The sequence below is a fragment of the Bubalus kerabau genome, chromosome X (assembly GCF_029407905.1).
Source record: "Bubalus kerabau isolate K-KA32 ecotype Philippines breed swamp buffalo chromosome X, PCC_UOA_SB_1v2, whole genome shotgun sequence".
In the NCBI taxonomy this organism is placed as follows: Eukaryota; Metazoa; Chordata; class Mammalia; order Artiodactyla; family Bovidae; genus Bubalus; species Bubalus kerabau.
The window spans coordinates 91,928,953-91,944,803 of NC_073647.1; the positions used below are offsets into that span (position 1 = coordinate 91,928,953).

Here is a 15,851-nt window from a genome sequence, read left to right on the forward strand (position 1 = left end):
TTTTTATGTACTGGTGTAACAAATCACATCACAGGATACTTTAAAATTCACAGAGTGATACAAAGTTGAACAATAATTTTGTTAACTCTAAAATCATTGGAAATTACTGATCTAAATTAAAACGATTATAGCTACCAGTGCTGAGAAAAAAAGGCAAAACTGGAAAAACTGAATAGATAAGTAAATGATAGCTGGCATCATTAGACAATGAACAAAATAACTGGTCATAGGCTAGTAGTCACGGAGACAGTTTTCAGTCACTAATGATACAGCCTAAAATTATCCTGGCCTCTTACTATTAGACTTCATTACAGTGCATCAAAGCACCTGTCATAACACTAAATCAGCCATACACCAATGCTTTTAGAATTGAAAAGTTCAATGCAAACTCTCACTTACCTTCCCTGTTAGAACTGAGGGAAATTCAGTATCAAACTTGTTGCTCAAGCCAAACCTTAAAAACAAAGAACAAAATACATTCTACCCAGCGTATTTAACTCTTTTCCTTAAAAAAGTTACAAAGCCATGCATTTTTCCTTTGATTCTGTGACCTAAAAGCATGTCCTAAAAATAATTTGATATTTATAGAAAATAAGTGTTTGACTATTAATCCAAATTAAAAGTAAAAGGAACTTAAGGAGCCAATGTTAAAGTAGGTTTCCAACAAAAGCCATGATATGAGATTAAAAAATAATACAGAAACACTGATATAGAGCTGGAAATATTGTAATTTTTGATTGAAATATTTCTATTAAAACCCATTGTAGTTGATAACTGTTGGAACTGATGGGTTGTATGAGGGAGTGGATTATACTGTTTTTTTCTACTTCTGTGGATATTTCTGGTAAAACCCATTGTAGTTGATAACTGTTGGAACTGATGGGTTGTATGTGGGAGTGGATTATACTATTTTTTTCTACTTCTGTGGATATATAAAAATTTTCCTAATAAAAATTAATGTAGCTTTTGGAACTATAGAGCTTGATAACTTATGATCAGTGACTATTCAGATAATCAAAGGTTGATCCTTATGAATGGCTTTTATGTACATGCAACCAATTTTAAGAAAACAGATCCCAGCCTCAAAAGCTCTGACTTTAAGTACACTTAACTGAAATCTGTACTATGTCAAGATGATTTTTATAAGCCTTCCTTCACCTCCTTGTTGATTTCAGTAGGAACAACAAAAGTCACTTCCTGCACGTTAGATGATATATCAGAGTGACTACAATTTATGTTAGTGTAAGCAAAAGGAAAAAAAAAACATCCAACAGTTAATAAGAACTCATCGTGAGGTAGACAATAATAGTAACAGCTATTAGTAACTATTTACCATGAGTTAGACACTGTTATAGGTAAATATATTACCTCTAAGCTTTACAACCCTGCAATAGAGGTATTGTTATCTCTGTTTTACAGAGAAGGAATCTGACAGAAAATTTTTATTTCAAAAATTAATTAAATGATTTGCCCAAAGTTATTATAGTAAGAGATTGTGCTTATTTATTTATTTTGTATTCTCTTGTGCTTAGTCGCTCAGTCGTGTCCAACTCTTTGAGACCCTGTGGACTGTAGCCCACCAGGCTCCTCTGTTCATGGGGATTCTCCAGGCAAGAATACTGGAGTGGGTTGCCATGCCCTCCTCTGAGGGATCTTCCCAACCTAGGGATGGAACCCAGGTCTCCCACATTGCAGGCAGATTCTTGACCCTCTGAGCCACCAGGGAGTAAGGACAACCAAAATTCAAATGCTAATCCTTAAATTCTTTCTGTCCTATATTAAGCTCCTGAAGAACAAAAACTATGGTTTATTTACTTTGCTATCTTCCATTATGCTTAGCAGCACAATGGAATCTAAGTGCTTAATAAAAGTTTGTTGAACAATGAGCTACTGTGTGTACTGTTTGATTCTACTGATGTATGGCATTTCGGTCTTAGGGTCATTTTATAGACATCTTAAGAATCCAATGTCCTATTAAAACTCTGTGAGAATATCATAGTCTCCTTGTATTATTTATGCTAATAGCTCCTTTACAAGGACCCAAGCGAGTCTTAAACACAAAGACTCTATACTTAGTAGCTAGCAGCAAGGAACACATCCATGCATAAATAAATTTTACTTTATATGTTTAAAATGTATTTTAAAACAAAAAATTCTAGTTTTTAAAAGAGTTGAGAAAATTAATTAGCAATTATAAAAAGACCGTAACTTCATTAAAAATATCATTACTTCTCTAGGTGTCAGTACATGTAATGAAAACATAGTATTTTCAGGATAACATCCTCATAATAACATTTTCTTTAAGTCTTTACATAGAGGAGTACAGTCAAACTTAAAACAGTACTCTTGTACATAAATTTTTATGACAACTTTCATGTGCTGTTAGAGAAATTGATAACTCTAGTATTATTTATATATTTGCAATTGTGTACTAAGTGATCAGTAAAACAGCAAATATTTAACAGAGCAAGAAACATTTCATTTAAATAATATTTAGCTAAACAGTGGCTTTATCACTAGTCAGGAAGATGTAATTCAATTCATTATTCCACAGAATTCTTATTGTATAACAAAGAAACAGATATAGTCTTCATGAAAATAGACATGATACATTTGAAAGTAGAGTTCTATTTCCATTCTTATATCTTGTCTTTTATTTTTCAAATCCAATTTTATTTATGTATTCATTTATGACCATGCCACCTGGATGTTAGTTTGACAGGGGATCAAACCCGTACCCCCTGCAATGGAAGTGTGGAGTCCTTTTCCTTCTTGTCTTTTAGATGCAATGTTTATAATTTGTTCCTACCCCTATTAGAGATTGCCGCCATTATAGATTTTTCCAAGTTGCCATTCTTTTATCATATACCAAATACATAGAGGATATAGACATACGTGTTCCTCAAAATGTATGGAATATTTCTATTATTAAAAAAATTAGCTTTGCTATTCTCTCTTTGCATTTATCATCAGACAAATGAACTTTTTGTCTCTGTTTCCATTTCCTTAATATCCCATCCTTTAATCTTTTGAAGTTTGTCTTTTGATATTGTTATTTTACTGAAAATAATTCCTTATTTGGCAAATTTATTTAGAAAGACAAGTTCATCTTACTGCTAAGTCGCTTCAGTCGTGTCCAACCCTGTGTGGCCCCATAGATGGCAGCCCACCAGGCTCCCCCATCCCTGGGATTCTCCAGGCAAGAACACTGGAGTGGGTTGCCATTTCCTTCTCCAATGCATGAAAGTGAAAAGTGAAAGTGAAGTTGCTAGTCATGTCCGACTCTTAGTGACCCCATGGACTGCAGCCTACCAGGCTCCTCCATCCATGGGATTTTCCAGGCAAAAGAGTACTGGAGTGGGGTGCCATTGGCTTCTCCGAAGTTCATCTTATTTATTGCTAAATTCAATACCCTCTTTTCAGAACTTCCCCTCCTGACTTTGCAGTCTGTGATGCTGTTTACCACTCCCTTCTCAACACTCTCCCATTTGTTCACTCTCTCCTAACACTCTTATCTTTTCCCAAAATTTAGCTTTTAGTCATCTGCTTCTCTTTCTAAAGGAATTTTAACAGTTCATCTATTTTAATAGCTTTGAAAAATCACTTCTATTCTGATGACCATCAAATCTATATCTCCAATTCTGTATTTCCCAACATGCTCTAGACCCTCACCTCTAATTGCATACTAAAAATTTCCATTTGGAAATAATGCCTTTTGCAACAAGATGGATGAACTTAAAGGTTATTTACTAAGTGAAATAAGTCAGAAAGAGAAAGACAAATACCATATGATACCACTTATATGTGGAATCTAAAATATGACACAAACAAACTTATTTATGAAGCAGACACACAGACAGAGAGAACAGACTTATGGTTGCCAAGGGGGAGGGGAGCGAGGGAGGGATGGAGTAGGAATTTGGGGTGAGCAGATGTAAACTAACATATATAGAATGGATTAACAAGATCCTAATATATAGCACTGCTGCTGCTGCTGCTAAGTCGCTTCCATCGTGTCTGACTCTGTGTGACCCCAGAGACAGCAGCCCACCAGGCTCCCCTGTTCCTGGGATTCTCCAGGCAAGAACACTGGAGTGGGTTGCCATTTCCTTCTCAAATGAATGAAAGTGAAAAGTGAAAGCGAAGTCGCTCAGTCCTGTCTGATTCTTCGTGACCCCATGGACTGCAGCCCACCAGGCTCCTCCATCCATGGGATTTGCCAGGCAAGAGTACTGGAGTGGGGTGCCATCACCTTCTCCGAATATATAGCACAGGGGACTGTATTCAATATCCTGTGATAAACCACAGTGGAAAAGAATATGAAAAAGAATATATACATATGTAAATGAATCACTGTGCTGTACAGCAGAAATTAACACAACATTGTAAATAACTATACTTGAATACAATAAATTAAAACAACAACAAAAATAAAAACTTCCATTTGGATAGCTTTATACCTCACGTGAACACATGTAAAATTAAATGTTACCTTTTATTTGAAACTGGCTCCTTCCTTTCAAATTCTTCATCTCTTTCAATGGCGCATTGACTCTCTTTAACCTAGATCCTGGTATCGTTTTTGTACCTTTTATCTCCTACTTTTCACACCTTGCTTATATCCAAGTGGTCCCAAATACTGTTATTTGTTCCTTTGAAATCATTCTTATAACATTTATTCCTTTCCACTGCCACTGTTACATTGGCTCTTTGCTTATGAGGTTTCTCTTGCTTCCTCAGTTCAGTTCAGTTCAGTCTCTCAGTCGTGTCTGACTCTTTGCGACCCATGGACTATAGTGTGCCAGGCTTCCCTGTCCATCACCAACTTCCAGAGCCTACTCAAACTCATGTCCATCGCATCAGTGATGCCATCCAACCATCTCATCCTCTGTTATTCCCTTCTCCTCCTGCCTTCAATCTTTCCCAGCATCAGGGTCTTTTCCAATGAGTCAGTTCTTTGCATCAGGTGGCCAAAGTATTGGAGTTTCAGCTTTAGCATCCTCTTCCTGGTTTTGCTTCCTCTCCCTGGTTTAAATCCAGTGCAGTCTTTAAGGCTCAAGCCAAGTTCCAACCCTTGCTGCAAGTCTTCATGGATTTCCCTTTCTCTGAAAACTGATAGCCAATTTTAATCTGTACTATACAATTCAAAAGTATTAAAGATATTTTCCTTTATTCTTTGCTGATCCACATGAGTTTCCTAAAGGCAAATTTCCTGTTAACTTTGTAAAGTAAGACCTATACTTTGCTTTTTCTGTATTCTTCATAGTGTTTAGCTCAGTGCTCAGGTTCTCAAAAAATTCTTGCTAAATTCACATTACAAATTTTCTTCTCTAATATAAAAAGAGATTGTCTTTTCTAAAACATAAAAAGTATATTAGAAATGGTAAAGCAGGGAATTTCCAGGCAGTCCAGCATTTAGGACTTCGTGCTTTCACTGAGGAGGGCCCAAGTTCAAACCCTGGCTGGGGAACTAAGACCCCACAAGCTGTGCAGCATGGTCAAAAAAATTCAAAAAAACAGAAATGGTAAGGGAAGGTAAGGACATGGTACAGAAGTCATTTTACTTCTTAAAATAATCCATTATGGCCTACATTTATCTACTTTAAAAGGTATAAAGGTAGGCAAACTAGGGCCAATATATTCTCATGCTACTGCTAAGTCGCTTCAGTCATGTCCGACTCTGTGCGACTCCTTAGATGGCAGCCCACCAGACTCCCCCATCCCTGGGATTCTCCAGGCAAGAACACTGGAGTCGGTTGCCATTTCCTTCTCCAATGCATGAAAGTGAATAGTGAAAGTGAAGTCACTCAGTTGTGTCCTACTTTTAGCGACCCCATGGACTGCAGCCCCCAAGGCTGCTCCGTCCATGGGATTTTCCAGGCAAGAGTACTGGAGTGGGGTGCCATTGCCTTCTCCGATATAGTCTCATAATTTTGGCTAAAAGGCAGTAGCAATTGCATTCTTGCCTACCAGTGGTTTTTTTCCCTTAACTTTTACATTAGGTATTTATTAAGCACCTAAAATGAGTACTTAAATAATCTGTGGCACAACATTTTACTTAGTAGTTACTAGGAAAATGTTGAAATGGCTACTGCTAAATGATGAACATCTCAGCACCATTAAGTTAATAAGATCTGTGAGCTCACAGAGGTTAGACAAACTCATCTACCCATTAGTGAGTGATCAGTGAGAGACATGAGTAAAGATGTGGAGTTTGTCAGCATTAGACAGAAGAATTTGAGAACTGCTCACATTTTCATTTTATCAGGTTCATTAAATAAAGAGCGTATTATGTGTTTGAAGGTGACCCAGCTGGTGGTTCTTAATGATTGTATTTGTCAAGTGTCTGCAATGTCCCAAATTTTAATTTCTTGGACAATTCTTTGCAGTAAAGGAAATTGAGGCAAAGAAATGTGGGTCCTCTAGTTGCTCTTCTGCTTTTCTTCCTCTTTACACCTTGCACTGTCTTTAATTCTTTTGAAAATGGCTGTACATCAGCCTCTGAAAATCCTGCACAAATTTTAAGTTTATATGTTAAGTTGTTTAAGAAAACAGATAAAATGTATTAAAATTCTGCCAAAGAAAAACACATTTCACTAGAAAACTTTGCATTTATAGTAACACTGTTTCTGAAGCATGTGCATTGAATTCTATTTACTACACCAAGAAAAAGGAAAGTCTATGACATACGATTAAAAGATATTTTGAAAAATTAAATTTCTTTAATCTTCCATATGGAAATATGTCTTGCTGCTTTGTAAAATGACAAATTACTATAGCTTCAGTATTTTCAAAGCCTAAAATCTTATAAAATATTTACCTTATACAAACACAAATTAACAATGCTTCACTGTTATTTCTCAAAGACAGCTGTTTACAGAAAAGGCAACATTTGCAGTGCTATTTAACTTTTTGCAGAAATGCACTGTTTGACAAATTTGGCTATCTTTTTAAATTCTATATATAATAACTTCAGCTTTTTTAGATTAATTTTAATGAGAATTTTATATATCTGAACATTGATAAACTCTCATCTCTACTACTATATACCTCTACTATAGAGGAACCAGAGATCAAATTGCCAACATCTGCTGGATCATGGAAAAAGCAAGAGAGTTCCAGAAAAACATCTATTTCTGCTTTACTGACTATGCAAAAGCCTTTGACTGTGTGGATCATAATAAACTGTGGAAAATTCTGAAAGAGATGGGAATACCAGACCACCTGATCTGCCTCTTGAGAAATCTGTATGCAGGTCAGGAAGCAACAGGTAGAACTGGACATGGAACAACAGACTGGTTCCAAATAGGAAAAGGAGTACGCCAAGGCTGTATATTGTCACCCTGTTTATTTAACTTATATGCAGAGTACATCATGAGAAACACTGGACTGGAAGAAACACAAGCTGGAATCAAGACTGCCGGGAGAAATATCAATAACCTCAGATATGCAGATGACACCACCCTTATGGCAGAAAGTGAAGAGGAACTAAAAAGCCTCTTGATGAAAGTGAAAGTGGAGAGTGAAAAAGTTGGCTTAAAGCTCAACATTCAGAAAATGAAGATCATGGCATCCGGTCCCATCACTTCATGGGAAATAGATGGGGAAACAGTGGAAACAGTGTCAGACTTTATTTTTCTGGGCTCCAAAATCACTGCAGATGGTGACTGCAGCCATGAAATTAAAAGACGCTTACTCCTTGGAAGGAAAATTATGACCAACCTAGATAGCATATTCAAAAGCAGAGACATTACTTTGCCAACAAAGGTTCGTCTAGTCAAGGCTATGGTTTTTCCTGTGGTCATGTATGGATGTGAGAGTTGGACTGTGAAGAAGGCTGAGCACCGAAGAATTGATGCTTTTGAACTGTGGTGTTGGAGAAGACTCTTGAGAGTCCCTTGGACTGCAAGGAGATCCAACCAGTCCACTCTGAAGGAGATCAGCCCTGGGATTTCTTTGGAAGGAATGATGCTAAAGCTGAAACTCCAGTAGTTTGGCCACCTCATGCGAAGAGTTGACTCATTGGAAAAGACTCTGATGCTGGGAGGGATTGGGGGCAAGAGGAGAAGGGGACGACAGAGGATGAGATGGCTGGATGGCATCACTGACTTGATGGACTTGAATCTCAGTGAACTCCGGGAGTTGGTGATGGACAGGGAGGCCTGGCGTGCTGCGATTCATGGGGTCGCAAAGAGTCAGACACAACTGAGCGACTGATCTGATCTGATAAAGGGTAAATAATTATATATTTTAAGAAAAATAAGGAGTTTAATAATAACTAAAAATAAGAAAATAATCTCATGAGATAAAATTTTTCTTGTATTTCAATACACTGGATCCAAATATTTACCCTAAAAATATCAAGAAGAAAAATCATAGCTATTAAGCTATATCACTCAGATGTACAGTGTTTTTGAAACAACACTTACAAGAGACATTTCATTATTTCTGTTTTCAAAAACCTTAAATCTGTGGGAGCTAATTTAACCATGTATGTATTTTTATTTGGAAAAAGATCATTAAATATCCATTTATGATCATCATCATCTCAGATTCAGAACTACAATTATTATGGTTAGGTTATTCGACTTCCCCAAAATTATAACTCATTGATAAGGTATTAAATAACTCTTGTTAAATATATTTAATATTAATTAGAGACTAAATATCTCTTCAAGAAAATTAGAGATACCAAAGGAACATTTTGTGCAAAGATGGGTACAATAAAGGACAGAAATGTATGGACCTAAAAGAAGCAGAAGATATTAAGAAGAGGTGGCAAGAATACACAGAAGAACTATACAAAAAAGATCGTAATGACCCAGATAACCACGATGGTGTGATCATTCACCTAGAACCAGACAGCCTGGAGTGAGCGGTCAAGTGGGCCTTAGGAAGCATCACTACGAACAAAGCTAGTGGAGATGATGGAATTCCAGCTGAGCTATTTCAAACCCTAAAAAGACGACTCTGTGAAAGTGCTGCACTCAATATGCCAGCAAATTTGGAAAACTCAGCAGTGGCCACAGGACTGGAAAAGTCAGTTTTCATTCCATTCCCAAAGAAAGGCAATGCCAAAGAATGTTCAAACTACCGCACAATTGCACTCATCATACATGCTAGCAAAGTAATGGTCAAAATTCTCCAAGTTAGACTTCAACAGTACATGAACTGAGAACTTCCAGATGTTCAAGCTGGATTTAGAAAAGGCAGAGGAACCAGAGATCAAATTGTCAATATCTGTTGGATCATAGAAAAACTAAGAGAATTCCAGAAAAACATCTACTTCTGCTTCATTGACTATGCTAAAACCTTTGACTACATGGATAACAACAAACTGTGGCTGCTAAGTCACTTCAGTCGTGTCTGACTCTGTGCAACCCCATAGATGGCAGCCCACCAGGCTCCCCCGTCCCTGAGATTCTCCAGGCAAGAACACTGGAGTGGGTTGCCATTTCCTTCTCCAATGCATGAAAGTGAAAAGTGAAAGTGAAGTTGCTCAGTCGTGTCCGACTCTTAGCGACCCCATGGACTGTGGCCCACCGGGCTCCTCCATCCATGGGATTTTCCAGGCAAGAGTGCTGGAGTGGGGTGCCATTGCCTTCTCCAACAAACTGTGGAAAATTCTTAAAGAGATGGGACTACCAGGCTACCTTACCTGCCTCCTGAGAAATCTGTATCATGTCAAGAAGCAACAGTTAGAAACGGACATGGAACAATGGACTGGTTACAAATTGGGAAAGGAGTATGTCAAGGCCGTATATTGGTACCCTGCTTATTTAACTTAAATGCAGAGTACATCATGAGAAACGCTGGACTGGAAGAAACACATGCTGGAATCAAGATTGCTGGGAGAAATATCTATAACCTCAGAAATGCAGATGACACCACCCTTATGGCAGAAAGTGAAGAGGAACTAAAAAGCCTCTTGATGAAAGTGAAAGTGGAGAGTGAAAAAGCTGGCTTAAAACTCAACATTCAAAAAACAAAGCTCATGGCATCCGGTCCCATCACTTCATGGCAAATAGATGGGGAAACAATGGGAACAGTGACAGATTTTATTTTCTTGGGCTCCAAAATCACTGCAGATGGTGACTGCAGCCATGAAATTAAAAGACGCTTGCTCCTTGGAAGAAAAGCTATGAGCAACCTAGACAGCATATTAAAATGCAGAGACATTACTTTGCTGACAAAGGTCCATGTAGTCAAAGCTATAGTTTTTCCAGTAGTCATGTATGTATGTGAGAGTTGAACCATAAAGAAAACTGAGTGCCAAAGAATTGATGCTTTTGAAATGTGGTGTTGGAGAAGATTCTTGAGAGTCTCTTGGACTACAAGGAGATCAAATCAGTCAATCCTAAAGGGAATCAGTCCTGAATATTCATTGGAAGGACTGATGCTGAAGCTGAAGCTCCAATATTATGGCGCACCTGATGTGAAGAACTGACTCACTGGAAAAGACCCTGATGCTGGGAAACATTGAGGGCAGGAGGAGAAGGGGCCAACAGAGAATGAGATGGCTGGATGGCATCACCAACTCTATGGACATGACTTTGAGCAAGCTTCGGGAGTTGGTGATGGACAGGGAAGCCTGGTGTGCTGCAGTCCATGGGGTTACTAAGAGTTGGACACAACTGAGTGACTCAACTGACTGACTGATCTTATTAAAATAAGAAAACCAATGTGTAAAGGTGATATAAGTAGACAGGGTATTCGGACACATAGAGTCTTGCTCAACAAAGCTTTCAGAGGTAAGGCCATGCCATACCCTTCCCCTGCACTTCCCAATCTGGTAGTATTTTTGTATTTATGCTCAGAAACATAACTACTCTCCAGAGGATGATTCTACAGCACACACTTGTTGAGGCCCTATAATACAGCACACACTATGGTGGGCATATTGAGTTTTACTAAAAGAACTAATATTTATTCAACTCACTTTTACTGTCTACTTCAGGGAAGGCACTGTGGTAGGCACTGAAAATTCAGAGGGAACCAGTGATTATCCTGCCATTTCAACTTCCAGTTTAGCAGGGGCAGAGAAGACTTACAGGAAGTGACCACATATGGGGTAAGAATGGTGGGTGGTGGAATTCTAGATGAAGGCCCCAGCTTGAGCAGAGGCAAAGAGATAAGAAATAGCATGCTATGAATAAGAAAATACAAGCAGTAAAGGGAAATGTCAGGAGATCAGGTTGATGGATACGCAGGTTCTAGTCATATATTCCATGCTTTAAAGCTTAGACTTTATCCTACAGATGAAGAGAAAATGACAGAAGTCTTAAACAGGAAAGTGGTGTCTCCATTTAGCAGCAGACTGAGGGACGACTCGATGCACATGAGTTTGGGTGAACTCCAGGAGTTGGTGATGGACAGGGAGGCCTGGCGTGCTGCAATTCATGAGGTCACAAAGAGTCAGACATGACTGAGTGACTGAACTGAACTGAGGGATGGATGTGAAGGTGATTAGGATGAAGACAAGATGATGAGTAGAGTGGTGAAAGGGGCTTGAATCAGGGAAGTAAGTGGTGGTAGGGAGGAAAAGAAGAAAAATTTAAGCCATATATTGTTTATACTCACTGATTTCTTAGATGTGAGAAGACTGAATGGGGAAGACGAACCACTCGCCAGAGTTAACTGGGTTGGAGAACTCAGAAATAGAAGGAATTTTTTGAGGGGTTGGGATGGGGGTGTTGAGGATATGTTGTAGGAGAGGGGAGGATGAGTTCTGTTTTGAATACATTGAATTTAAGATTTCAGTGACTCATTAGGTGAGGAAGCCCAGATAAGAGTCTTAGCAGAGTCTGGTATAGCAATACATATTTGGGAGACATCAGATAACTGAAACCATGGGAATCAAGATGAGGCCACCTATCTAGAGTAAGGAATGAGAATAGTGGGATGAGAACAAAACTCTGGAGATCACTGGTATTCAAGGAGCAAAGGAGGAAGAAAAACCCATGAATGAGACAGTTCAGGAATAACCAGAAAAATGTAAGGAAACCAGGGAGAGTAAAGTGGCCAAGAAATTCCTAGGTTTGTTTGGCTGGTAAAATGTTTTGTTTTTTAACAGAATTTGAAACCCTTTAGGCAAAACACATACCTTCTAGTTCAACTAAGGCCCATCATTACTTAAGCTGCACCATTTTCTGTGACCTGTCTTGCCTCTGAAGGCCTGTGTGTTTGTGACCCCTGGAGTAAAAGCCTCTAAGACAGAGTCATTATAAGTCTCATATGCAATAGAGAGGACCAGAAAGATAGAAAATGGAAGATGCCCATTAATTTAGCAACAGGAAGGTCATGATGATCTTATTGATGCCAGTTTGTCTGAGGTCATGGTGGCAAAATCCAGGTAACAGAAGGGTGAAGAGGAAATAGACATGGTGAATGTAGCTACTCTTAAGAAATCTGGAGAAAGAAAAGAGATTAGACAGTAGCTAATGGGGAACATAGGTCTAAGAAGGCTATTTTATTTTTAAAGAATTAGATTCTGAATACAGTTATAGGCTGAGCTAATAGAGGCCAAGTGAGGTAATAGTATATAGAGACGGGCTGCCTGGAAGGAGGTTGCAAAAGGTTTTGGAAGGCATCAGTGGAGGGGTGAGCTCTGAACAAGTGGAGGGACTCCTTGACCTCTGAAAGTGGAGAAGGAAAGCATAAAATTCAAACCTAATTAAGATCCAATGCAGGTTTTTCAGCAGGAAAGTGACATTTTAAACTGTGTTTTAAGAAAATTAGTTTGGCATAAGCATCCAGATGGATTGGAGTGGGAAGAGGCAGCAGACTGTGGCTGCAATTCAAGTAGAAGATGATGGTGACCCAAACTAGCAAGGTGCCAGTAGAAATGGAGAAAAATGAATAATCTAATAGACATTTTAAAAGGCATGAAGACATAATTCTGGGACAGGCTGGCAATGGACAATTGAAGGAGACGGAAGAGTTAAAAATGACTCAATGACTTGAAATATTACCTGGGAAGATTGGAATGGTAGTATCAGAGTCAGAAATGAGGCAACTGGAATACAGACAATGTAAGGAGAGAAAATATTAGGTTTAAGATATACTGAATCTGAAGTGATGGTTCTCAGATCTTAAACTTTGAAAGGAAACAACATCCTCTAAAGAACAAGTGACTACACAAACAATGAAAAAAATAAGGATGGGAGAGAATAAGAAATATTTCATTCAGATAGGGCAACTAATACCCCTATGTCAGAAAAAATTAAACAAAGGCTGATATATTAGACATTTCAAAATTAAATTAACTATTTCCTAAGGACTTTACTTGATCTGTTGTAAGGAAGATTTTACTATCATAGAAAGACCAGTTTCTCAGATCCAGTAAAACTTTCTCCTAAACATTCAACCTTTTTTTTTTTTTTCTCCAAATCTCAGACATTTAACATCAAATGTTCTTTCTAGGTCAGAGAACATGTACAACTAAATACTTTTCCAAACTATGTACATTGGTTAGCAATTCAAGTACTGGTTTGCTGCTTTTCAGGTTTTACCTTCAATTAATGCCAACAGTTACTAAGAACACCACTATTTCACGCTCTTTATTCCATAATTATTAAGCTAGGAGGGACATTACACTTATCAAAAGGGCCTGAGCATGGCAAGTGTCATGGCAAGTGCTTTTAATTGAAAATAGATCTATAAGTTGTGTGAAGAGTAAAATGAAACCACAAATAAGTTTTGGAGAACTTAAATTCTGTTTTCTTGCTTGTTCTTTGTTTTCTGAATTTTAGAAAATAATGAGGGGAAGGAGTGTTGGAATATAAAATTACAGACTAGAATAAAAAGTATTTTTCTGTTTAGTCATGTGAAATAATCTGCATGAAAATAAACTTTGGTGCCAGAATCATAATCAATTTGAGTAATAGATTGTCTCCATAGTGATGAAAGGAATCTAAGTAAAACTGTAGTAAGCTGGCATCTGAACATTGTAGACTATCTGCAAAATTCTTGAACCAAGAAAAATTGTGTTAAACTTGCCTAACCAAATGGCAGATCTAAAAATCTCCTCACATTCTTCCACAATTTCAAAATCTTTCTTGCAAAATCTTTTCATGCAAAGATCACAAAAGTATATTACAATCAAGATACTCAACATGTTAAAATTAAAAGCTAACATGATGGGGGGAGGTGGTGCATATTACATGATTTCAGATAATATGGACTCAATTGAAAGTCAATGTGGTAGGTGAGCCATTATCAAAATTATAGGCAGCATGACTTAATAGGAAAAAATAGTCCTGTTTTTTAAATGCAGTAAATGACAGCATATTTAAGATGATGAACATGATATAATACTCAAACTTTCAAGTGTTTACAGTCCATTGCATTACACAAAAATGAGAAAGCACTCTTCAAAGCCCAGAAAACCACTACATTTTTCTTTGGCTTTGCAACTACTATGCTATGAGGGCCCTCTCCCTTTTATTTTCTCAAATATGATCCAAGATTTCAATTTTTAAAAACTCTGCATAAGTTTTCAAAAAATCATTCTCAGCTCCTAGGGGATTGATGGCCATACATATTTAATGTTTGCATATTTACTATTTGCACATACAAAATCTCCTGAAGGTATCTTAAATTATCTCAGAGGTGAAAGAGTTTAGAAACCATCTAACTCCAAACCCCTCATTTTATGGATAGAGATACTACGCCCCAGAAATAGGAAGTAACCTGACCAAGGTCACAGGGCCAGTAAGAAGTAAAGCTGGGACTAACATACAAGAGCCCTCACTCTCAATCTATTGCTCTTTCAACGTTTCATAGCTGCCTCTCAACCTGAACATCTAATTGTGTGATATTCAAGGAATGTCAGAGTGATCAATACATAGAAAGGATTATTGTATTCATTTACATAAGAATTAAACAGAAGAATGGATGCAAATGTAGGTGAGTGGATATTCTATAACGTTATTCACAAAATATATCCTGTTTCTGTTTTGAAGAGTCCAAGCCTCGGTCTTGTCACTTGTTACAGCAGTCACCGTTTTCCACTAGACACCAATCTTAACAGCAAAGAATCCGCTGGTACATCCTGCAGTTTAGACTATTCTCGCCAGCATACACAGAAGCAAGGAGACTCACCTCTACTCCAATCCCTCTGGCTCCGAACCCCAGACTTCCCTGTCTTATACTCACTCTTTACCTGGTGTTGGTGCATCGTATTTGCATTCTCCTCACTTCCTTTACACCTATCTCCCTCAGTTTCTCCATTTAGACCAGGTGTCCTTTTCTAACTGTATGCCTCAGTCACCCTCCCCCACACCACACGCCCCTCGATCGCCTTATTCCTCTGTCGCCAAATCTCAGCCTTTTCAAACCCCATAGCTCCCTCTGGCTTACACAGTGATGTGGCCGGCGCCCCGCACCAATACAGGGTCGGGGGCATATCTCCGTAGATGCTCTTCGCTCACTACCCGAGGCGGGGGCGGCGTTTCCTCCACCTGCTCCTCTTCTTCCTCCTCCTCCTCTTCGTTTTCTTCTTCCTCCTCCTCCTCATCTTCCTCGTCATCGTCAGGCCCTGATACCGACGACGACGACGACGGCGACGACGACGACGACGTTGCCGCTTCTTCTTCCTCCTCCTCCTCCAGTTCCGAGATGGTATCGAACTCCGCCATGTTGGGCAGCAAGATGCTCATCACGTGACCTCTCTATCGCCGCCACCCTCACGGAGAAGAGTGTGAACCTGCTGAGGTGCAGAAAGAGGAGGGAGAACTTAATGCAGGCAAACAGGAGGGGTGTAGGGACTGGATTTAAGGAGATGCGCCTGCGTGGTGGGGTGGACGTGGGGGTGGCGGGGGGAGGCGAGGGCACAAGGGAGAGAGGAGCAA

The 15,851-nt window shown here is 38.7% G+C and overlaps 1 protein-coding gene across 2 annotated transcripts in view; it reads right to left on the bottom strand.

Annotated features, from left to right (window-relative positions):
* The window catches only part of CHIC1 (cysteine rich hydrophobic domain 1), a 42,348-nt gene extending 26,598 nt beyond the window's left edge, over positions 1-15,750 (bottom strand). For both annotated transcript variants that reach the window (XM_055564494.1, XM_055564493.1), the window contains exons 1-2: positions 15,361-15,750; positions 400-454 (exon numbers count right to left, since the gene is read on the bottom strand). In XM_055564494.1, the coding sequence (XP_055420469.1) occupies positions 400-454; positions 15,361-15,659 (354 nt within the window). In that variant the 5' untranslated portion in view covers positions 15,660-15,750. The remainder of the gene's footprint in view (positions 1-399; positions 455-15,360) is intronic.
* Between the last annotated feature and the right edge of the window lie 101 nt (positions 15,751-15,851).